Source organism: Atheta coriaria, unplaced genomic scaffold (genome assembly GCF_025399875.1).
Source record: "Atheta coriaria isolate IRGN ID8LTWV9N9 unplaced genomic scaffold, Caltech_Dcor_3.1 hic_scaffold_6_pilon, whole genome shotgun sequence".
Taxonomy (NCBI): domain Eukaryota; kingdom Metazoa; phylum Arthropoda; class Insecta; order Coleoptera; family Staphylinidae; genus Dalotia; species Dalotia coriaria.
Genome location: NW_027045448.1, coordinates 11935169 through 11945129, shown reverse-complemented (window position 1 = coordinate 11945129; position 9961 = coordinate 11935169). Strand labels below are relative to the sequence as shown.

The following is a 9961-nucleotide window of genomic DNA, read 5'->3' as shown; positions in this document are numbered from 1 at the left end:
TGCGAGCGATTGACCGCTTCCTTGATAATTAACGACGTCCTCCTTCCATTCATACCGATTACCGAGTGCAAGCCGCGTGCTGACGACAGCTTTACTAAAAAAACACACACAACAACAACCTTTGTACTCGCATGCAGGCAGTAGCAGTAGCAATCAGTGAAAAATCGAGCAAAAAGTCAGAAACAAGACGTGAAGATGCGCACAGAAGTAAATTGGAGAAAAAAGGTGCCATATTTTCTATACAAGTGCTTTCCGGCTGTGACGAGTGTGTCATATCGTCATCTTGTCGCTCGACATGTGCGCAATGTAATTTACGATTGCAACGAATAAAATCATAAAATCATACGCCGCTCGTTATTACACAATCGCAGCGCGACGTGCGTGAATTGTATACATGCACGGTTGTATGTGTATGACATATTGTTGAATCGAGATTCGAAAGATTCGAAATATTGCCGAGCGGCCAGCTGTTCGTTTGTTCGATTATGAATCGGAAAAATGAAAAAAAAAACGCTCAGTCGAATAATTACTGCGAGTGCGAGTTTTCTGCTAATTTACCTACCGCTGCAGCGGTGTAAAAAAGAGACGCTTGTCTCGTGCAAACATACTTAACGTAACTTAACTTAAGTCTAGCTAGACGCTGAAGCCGCGGCTTGAATCTAGTGAGACTTGAGTAATTTCGACTTTCACTCTTCGCAAAGCGCACGAAATAACTCCCACATAAAACGGTGCGAGCGTGCACATCATTCACGCAAATGCAATAACGAAATTGACAATATCCGTCGTGCGGTGTTCAAACTTTCTAATGCCGTGTGTTTTTTGTTCTTTTCGTCGGCGTGCGATAACAAACCGCGGCTACTGACTGAAGATCTCGCCGGAAATCGTAGCATAAATCACAATCTACAATGAGTGATGTCTAACTGTGTTGGTATCGAGCAAAAACAGTCGTCGTGTCCGTTTCTAATGGTTAATACCTTGTAATGTGCGGTTGGAATGTAACATTTGGTCAAATTACATTATAGGAACAAAGGAATATCTAAACAGTTTGAGTTTTGCAAATGTTAACTTTATTTCCTTATCAAATAATACCGGAAATTGTGTCCACAAAGTATACGAATTGCATTTTTAGTATGCTATACGTGGTGGAGGCAATTAAATCAAATCAAATTTTATTAACAAGACAGCCGATTCATTACGATCGCTCTTATTAGATTGGGGTTGTCGTACCTCCCCCAAATTATCGCGCAGGTTGGTAATAAATGTCGCCGACACACGACCAACCCGCCCGGCTGACACGAGATCGAGATCATACATCACGCCGCTTCGTTGCGCCCTGCTCATGCCGTTATATTGCATTCCACGAGCGTAGGGGGTGCCATCCCTTTACGCTCTTTCTCAACATCACTCTCACTTTATAACTCTGCTATCTTTTTCCTACTCACGCGAGAAAAATCCGACAATCATCCTTCAATGAAGTGAAGGAGGGTTTACAGGATAACGAATGCCAGGACAATGTATTGCTCTCAGGGTAGGCATTTCTAATGAATATTTGTTGTGTGGTATAGCCGCGAGTCAGGGCAATAAATGCACCCGGGGTTTGCGATTCGCATTCTGCGCCACAGGACGATATTACATTTCGCCACGATTGCATTAGTATTCAAAAAGGAATTCGTGGAATTTCATTATTACTACACAACTGTTCCGACAAGCGCATATCATTTTCGCTCATGAATGAAATAATTGTTTTTTATTGGTATTAAATGTGAATCACTTGAATTTTTAATCAATGAAACATTTCTTGATTCATTTCATCATCATATTACTGCACTTGTTTCTATTTTGTATCCGGGTTATAATCAATAATCAATACAAGTCATGTCATTTTCGAAAGGTGATTTAATTATGTACACAATACAAAATCTTATTGACATAAACTAATCCGTACACATCGGGGTTACTTAATTAAAATACAAATTAAAAAGAAACGAATATATTTTAAGCGAAGGCGTCCTCCCGGTCAGCACCAACACCATCGCCGTCTTCCAGAGAAGAAAAGTTAAGGAAATGCGCCGGTCTGTGTACTTCATGATAGAATTCCTTGGGATTAGCCAACTGGAGTTCATACTTCATATTAGGATCGTGTCGAACACCTGCAAAACATAACATAACCTTGGTATCAGCACGCATTCCACCTGTGCAGTGCAGTGCAATTTAGTAATAGAAGAAATACGCACCCATAAAGTTGTAGTTCCAGCTTCCCTGGCTCGGTACCATGAAGAAACCAAGGAAACGATCGCTCAGTAACATCTGGACCTTTTCGTAGTGACTCGGTAAGTATCCTTTCGGATTATTACCCTTATCTGTGTTCTGCCGGCCCCATTCATAACCAGAAGGTGTTAGTTTATACGCGGTTAGGGAGCATGAACCCGGCGTGAATGACGACGTAATAATAATGGTTTTCTCGCCATCCCAGTTGGGATTATCCGCCATCAAACGAGCATGTGTGCCGATATCTTGCGGAGAAAGTTGTGGTAACTCATTGGGTTGAGTGTGAATCCAACCTAGAGGCTCCATATCCTTTAAGAACGGATGATTTGGTGGTGTTGTTGGAATGTGCACGGTTTGATGCGTTCCCCATTGTGGGGCCAACACCAGACAGCGTAACTCTTTGACCTGCGGGTTATCAGGTGGAGACACGCCGTATAAGAATGCACAAATCTGTGCACGCAAATCAGAGATAGTGATGAACTTTTTGAGAACGTTCTTCGGCAAAATATACGTGTAGCCAGTTTCCTTGATGTCATCGGAGCTGACGTAAATGTGGTTAGTACGCAAGTGTAAATTGGTTGCTGAAATGGCACGCACACGCCATTCGGTCTTTGAGCTGAACGTCTGCGTTTCATAGTTGCTCGTTGTACTGGTGATAATTTCATCGCCGTGTTTGTTTACTGTTCGCGTGGTAGTTGCTGTAAGCTGCGATTGTTCCTTGGTTTGTTTCTCGATTTCTGCGATTTGTTGTCTCTGAGCTGAAGGTGCGCTGATCTCCATACCAAGAATAATATCCCTAATTTCAGACTGTGTCAAAGAAGCAACATTTACATTGTTCTTCTTTCCGTAGTCAGCAAGAATTAGATCTTTAAGTTGCACCTCGACCTTAATCCATTCGTCATCGGACAATGTCGGCCAGATATGATGAGGTTCAGTAATGGTAGTCTTGTCTGGCTTAAGGATAACTTTAGTCCTCTCAGTGTTCACGTGTAAAGCACGCAGGATAAGAATCAACCTCGAGAAAGCAGTGTAGGATGAAATAGTCTTCAACCAATCATCGTACAAATTAAACAATACCATCTGTGGTTCCGTAGCCTTCAGAATCAAATCACCAAACTTCTCGATTTTCAGGCAAGCCTGGAAAGGCAATTGCAATTCGGATCCCTTGATGACAATGTTGGGGAAATCCAGTAAATGCACTTCCAATGGATCCAACATTCCCTTTCTGGTGACGATAATTTGCTTAGGTTGTTCTTCAACCGGTAGAGATCTAATCAAAGCAGCAACTTCTTCAGCAGTTTTCCACTTCGCTAACTGCCCAAGACGTTTCTGACCAGCCCACACAGAAGTGTGAATAATCTTCAGGAACAACTGACCAGTTCTGGGATTAAAGATGAAAATAGCTCCGTTGATGGGCTTGGTTGTTAAATTACCCTCGAATGTTTTGTGAATAGTTACACGGTATACATTGGTGTCGTCAACAAACCAAATGATTTGATTCGAGAACAACTCGCCGTAATTCTGACTTGAAAGATATGGTTCCGTCGGTTCACTCGAATATAATTGCAAAGCTTTACGAATACGTTCACGCAAGACATACAATGCGGGATTAGCTTTCATTATTTTTGCCATCGCTTGCTGGATTAAAGGCTTGCAGCCTGGGAACCAGTTACCATATGCACTATGCAAATTATACGCCAAATCAATAGCAATCAAAACACCGGTGGGTGAAGGATAAATTGACATATTGTCCGTGGTATAATCCAAGAACTTGGCCCTGGCATAACGCTCGACATCGTGAGAATCATAATCACCCCAACGCAATTGTACATCAATCCAGTATTTTTGCGTTGTAGTGTTGTCCATGGTGTCTTTAGTATCAGCCAATAAAGATGGTCTTGAAACATTCCACTTGTAAGCAGAGAAGAGTAAAATATCTGCACAAGATGAGTTCATTTTGTACGATTTACGAGGATGAATTGTTTCCTTTTGTACGGTTTCAATCTCGAGCGCATCGAGTTCCTGATCGAAAACTTGACACAAGTCCATAACGATAGATTCGTGCACCTTCTGCCACAAGTGAGCACGGAAAATTTGAATCAACGAGATTTTCAGTGTTGGGATTTTGCCGTGCATGAAAATGCCCGTCAAATCAAGTTGTACTTGGAAACCGACGTAGACGTTAGCGCGGTTAATCGTTGGTGACCACCAGAGAGTGAAACGACGATTCGGGATTTGATTAAGACCCGAACGCTGTGCATTTGTCAGTTTTTTGTACTTCATAGATTCTTCAAAACCAGACGCCTTCTCCCAGAAGAGACCCTCCCATGTAGGGAAATAAGTTCCTTTAAATAGTGTGTGTTCCAAAATTCCTTCCACGCCACCAAGAGCTTGAATCATATCAGTTCGGTAATTATTCAAGTTCCATAATTTACCGTCGTGTCTTTGATGAGTCCACCAGAAGGGATTCTGCTTCAAGACTTGATACTGTTTAAATTCAGTTCTGATACGCCAACCTTTGTCATATGCAAGTGTATGCCTATCCTTTTGGAAGAGAGTGTTAATTCGAGGAATACCGCGATCCCACGAATCTTCCAAGTCTTCTAATGTTAAACGACGATTCTGTGCATTAGCTTCTTGTCTTTTGAGAGCATACTCTGCCCACACACGCTGTGAATCTATAAACTCAGACTCCCATGGTTGTACATATCGATACAAATTAGGAATAAGTTGATCTTCATCGTGGCTCATACCAGAACGGAAATGTGTAATGCCAACATCGGTTTGTTTCGACCATCTTAAATCACTTTGAGGTATAAGGACGTGACCCATCGACAACATACCCAGCCCACCTAATTCTTTAGGTGTGTAGAACACCACAGGTGGGAAACGACTTGGCATTTTCGAATTGAGACCAATTTTAATACGAGTCTGGATTTTATTCTCACATTTAACCAATAGATCCAACAATTCCTGAGTGTTTACAACTGCTTCTCGGAAATAGGTCATTAATCCAATCAAAGCAGTATTCCATTTGTTTACAATCTTCGTGAATGTTGTTGATCCAGACGCCATGAGAATTTGACGCACTCTGTTATGGAATCGTCCCATTGACTCATCGTCTACTCTGAGGAAACATTGTGCTGTACGCTCTTTACTTCCTTCGTGTTGTAGATTCCAAACACCATCGCGATGTGTGAATTCTTCATTCTGTGTGCGGCTTTTTGGTAAAATCCTGCATTCAAATCCACTCATGTTGAACAATAAATTCGGATTGTCCTTTGAGTAGACGCTGACAAAACTGTTTTCCCATTGAATCGTCGTAACCGAACGCGGGAGACGATTTTTAATATCCCAGAAAACAGCGCGACCCAAATTGACATCGTGTTTCATCAAACGCATTCTGGCATCTCTCGGCCAACACTTTTTATTGTTATAACCGACAATATTCTCATTATTGGGATCAGGATGTTCCGTCAAGTAGCGCTGAATCAATTCACGCGCATCTTCGGCGGAAAATCTAAAGAACATATGAATTCTATCCACGTATCTGCAGTACAGACGAATGGGATGACATGTCTCAGTGGTAACTTCTTGGAACGTTAAGAAATCATTCGGCATTTGAGGCGGGCCAGCCATTTCACTAGCGCGTTGTAAGCCGAGGACAAGTAAATCCAACACCAAGCCGTAATATTGCGTGACGAATGATGCGAATTGTAATCCTCTAATAATACCATAACTGTTGGTGTGGTTCATATCCTTGTAGTTTATGACAACGTTATTCTTGGCGGTCATGTAATCCGCGATATTATGATCGACAATAAGTCGCAGCAGACGATTGAGCAGATTAAGATCGATTTTCTCATATAATTTTTCGAATTTAGATTCAAGCAGAACGTTGCACTCGCCTTCGGACACATCCCAAACATCTTCAAGATTATTGATGCCTTGGCACCACTTGTAGACGAGTAATGGCGGTGGTTCCGTGTCTGCAGGTTTCACCCATGGTGGGAATAGACGTCGCTTATCAGCCTCATACCACAAGTATTGATCAAGGTAAGCGTCTGTAATCTTTTCCAACGGTTCAACGTCGTAAACCGGAATCAAATGACTGTAAAGGTCCATAAATTCGATGCCAACTTCTTTGAATGCGCGCTGTGTGAGCAAATGACGTTTGATTCTACTCAGAGCTTCGTGCGGATTGTCGTAGGCTTGTTCAATCAATCCCAGCTCTTCACGCTGGCTTTGATTCAAACGAGATTTTACGCTGTATGCTTCTTTGAGGCGCTCCAACGCCAAAATCAACAATTTCGTGTCGTGTTTGTAAGAAAGCGGTGGGAATGGAATAGGCGCAAATCTGCGACTTTCCAACCAATGAACAGTCGTCGTGTAGATAGCCACAGCTTCTTCAGGAGAGATGTAGGGTCCATCTTTCAAATAGTTATGTTGTCTTTCCTGTTCTGCCTTGAGGAACAAACGTGTTAAACGTCCCAAATTCTTTTTGCATACTGTTTTATCCACAGTGGCACCACGTCGTATACGTTCCCGATTATAGTGAGCTGTATTCGTCCACCAATCGGCCTTCATCTTAACATATCTCAAAATCATATTTTCAATCGGAATAGGTAATCCGGGTACTTTCCACGGGATGTTAGCCTTCCAGCAACGCCAAGCTTCCGATAAATGTTGTAGAATAGTTCTGGCTTTGTTCTGTTTGATACCTTCGGGCATCATATCAACAATGTCGTGCATTACAGACGCACGCAATTCAAGATCAAAGTGCGATTCAACTCTCTGCTTTGTAACAGTCTTAGCAACACCTTTAGAATGACGGCCTTCGAACTGTCTGCTCAATAAGTTACCTAACCAACGCTCCAATAGTGGAGTAATACCACGCATGAAGAAGAGCCACACACGCCATCCAGGTGCCCAGAAACCACAGCCGGGGCCCTTCCCGACTGGTCCCTGTTAAAAAATAAACATTATAACAAATGCACAGTGCAAATATTACTGAAGAAAGCTACTTACGGTATTAAATCGGTAGTAAATCAAATGTTTCAAATCCTTACACATCCGGATTTGTCTCATAAGTTTATATTTGTAACGATACATTCCAGTCAGTTGGCCAACATGAGCGAAAATGTATTGAAGACCATCAGCAAGTTGAAAAGCATCGACGTTATTTAAGCGATACTGAACATGCGAATCAATGATAAGTTTAGTCAATCGTAAAATTTCACGACACAAATGGAAAGCATTTCCGAATCGTGATTTTTTCCTTTCTTTCGTAGTCAAAGTCTTTACTGGTTTCAAATTGAAATTGTAATCCAAATGTAGATAATTCAAATTTTTACGATGAATCAGCAAGTTCAACATGTTGTAGCCTTGTCTGCAAACTTGTAGTCCAGCCTCTACCCAATCCAAAGTAGTTGTCTGGAAGAACTTTGTAGACTTGAATGATCTGAACAAGTATCGCTTCTTTTGCGCCTTTGGTGGACGATGTTTCAACGCGTTCAAAACGAAGTATTTTAATAACTTCTGGTAGGACACGCGTACTTTAACGGGCTGGCCAGGAGGACAATGTTCCTTATACCATCCTTTAACTAAAGGTACATCGATAGCTCGGCGGCAGCGACCAGAACGCATGTTGAATGGTCTTGGTGCCCAAAGAAGGGAAATACCATTCGCGGTGTTATCAGTATACAAAGGTGTTTCTTGCAAGAACGGTTGTACTGTTTCGGGTAGAATATATTCTTCATCATCGTCAGGTAGTGGTTCTAGACTTTTAACAGCATGTCGATGAGAAATCGGGTTGATTAACGGATCGAAGTAGAATGCTGGTAAATCAGGATCTTCGGTTTTAATGTAGACTACGTTTGGTGTATGATACCTGTAAAGTTTGGCTAATATCAGAGACGTCGTAAATGAATCCACATAAAGGTTACTAACACTTTAATTAGGAGTGTTGGTATCTATCAGCAAACTCATTTTATGAACTTTTAAATGAGCCTGAAATCACTACCGTTTTTATATCACATTGCTAGTAAAATATGTTTTTGATCACAACAATATTTTAAAACATAATGTGAATATAATATTTAATTTTTAGTAAATAATTAGGAGTTAAAATCTTTAACTTACCATGAAAGATGTACAAAGTGGGGCATATTGTTGTACAGATACGGAAACGCAATTCTGTATTCCGTGCGTACTGGTTGACGAATAATGATTTTGTTAATATCATTAAACTCGTTCCAATCTTCATCCCTAAACATGAAAACAAAATAAATCAATAGATATATTTATAGAATACAACTTGTCTGCTTACCCAGGATTAGCATCTTTAATCAATGGCTCAAACTTAGGACCACCTGGTATAGCCATATTTAGAGCTTTAGCAGTGAAAAAACTCTTGGTATCAAACAAATAAAAGAAGTTATCATCCACTAAATCAGTAAGCAGTTGATTGGCCAACCGGTAGAGTGTTGCCATAATAGGTAGAGACAAATTCCACTTTCTGTATGTGGAACCATTCACAAACCCACTTCCAACTAGTGGTTTGTGATCATACAGCCATTTTGCCACTGCTGAATCTTCTTCTGAATCTAAGTCAATCTGAATTGCTTCCAACGGTTCTACGTCCAACACGTTGTCGGCATAATCAAGTGGCGGTTCTTCATCGTCAAACGGTGGGAAACGCATACGTTTGAAATGTCGACGATCACGCTTCTCACGACGCATCATAATCCACATTGTACCCCATTGTGCAATGTAGATGGGCTCAGCCACCCAAGGGATTTCATTCACAAATGTAATAGCACCTGTGATGTGGTAGAGTACCTTTACATCTCTGATTTGTTCCCAAGGCATAGGCATGTTTTCAAGCAGTTTCATTACTGCATGCGGCATATATTTCAACGCGCCGAGATATACTCTCTTATCATGACGGTATTTTCGACTGCTCATGTCTCCATGATCTTTGATGATTTTTCTGATATGCTCTGGAGGCATATCCTCCTTTTGCGCATCAACAAATCCTAGCTTTCTTTTATCAGCAAATCTCTTTGATTGCAATTGCTGCCATTTGAGAGCTTTTTCCTGCAGTTTCTCTTCGGTCATAACGTCGTTCTTTGGGCATGGGGGTGGGAATTGTTGTTGCAGGGCATGGGCATGAGCTTGAGCTGCAGCAACCTGAGCTTGTGCTTGGGCCTGGGCCACTGCAAGTTGTTGCTGGGCCATCATGGCCCATGGGTTTGGACCCAGCAAATACGGTGGCATCGACATCTAAGGAACGAAGTGAGCAAAATTGTTAAATTACTTAATTACTCGATGGTAAATTGGACATAAAATGTGATGCGCAAAATATCAACATAACCTTTACAAATCATAACGTTAGTAAAACGTTTCACACAAATTGCAAAGGTATAAGGTTTAAAAGAATTCCTACCTTGGGCGATGTGGATGAACACTAGTTGATAATCACCATGCACTTTAACTATTTAATTTAATTGTTTCAAGAAGAAAACTAACTTTAAAAGCATGCACATTCAAGCAGCTTTTGAAGTCATGTTGACTGTAGCTTAGTTCTCGACGCCATTGAAAAGCACAGTTGAAAAGCTTGAACCAGAAAGTCACTAGAAATATAACTAGCGTTTGTGGTTTGACACCATCTCCAGCAGGGGGCGCTAGGTGT

The 9961-nt window shown here is 41.3% G+C and overlaps 1 protein-coding gene across 1 annotated transcript; it reads right to left on the bottom strand.

Annotated features, from left to right (window-relative positions):
• Window positions 1–1878: 1878 nt before the first annotated feature.
• Prp8 (pre-mRNA processing factor 8) lies at window positions 1879–9877 on the bottom strand. The gene is made up of 6 exons (XM_065305451.1): window positions 9716–9877; window positions 8597–9552; window positions 8410–8535; window positions 7297–8158; window positions 2235–7233; window positions 1879–2150 (listed from the first exon to the last, which is right to left on the bottom strand). Exons 2-6 carry the CDS (start codon window positions 9550–9552, stop codon window positions 1996–1998), a joined length of 7098 nt encoding a protein of 2365 aa, XP_065161523.1. The 5' UTR covers window positions 9716–9877; the 3' UTR covers window positions 1879–1995.
• Between the last annotated feature and the right edge of the window lie 84 nt (window positions 9878–9961).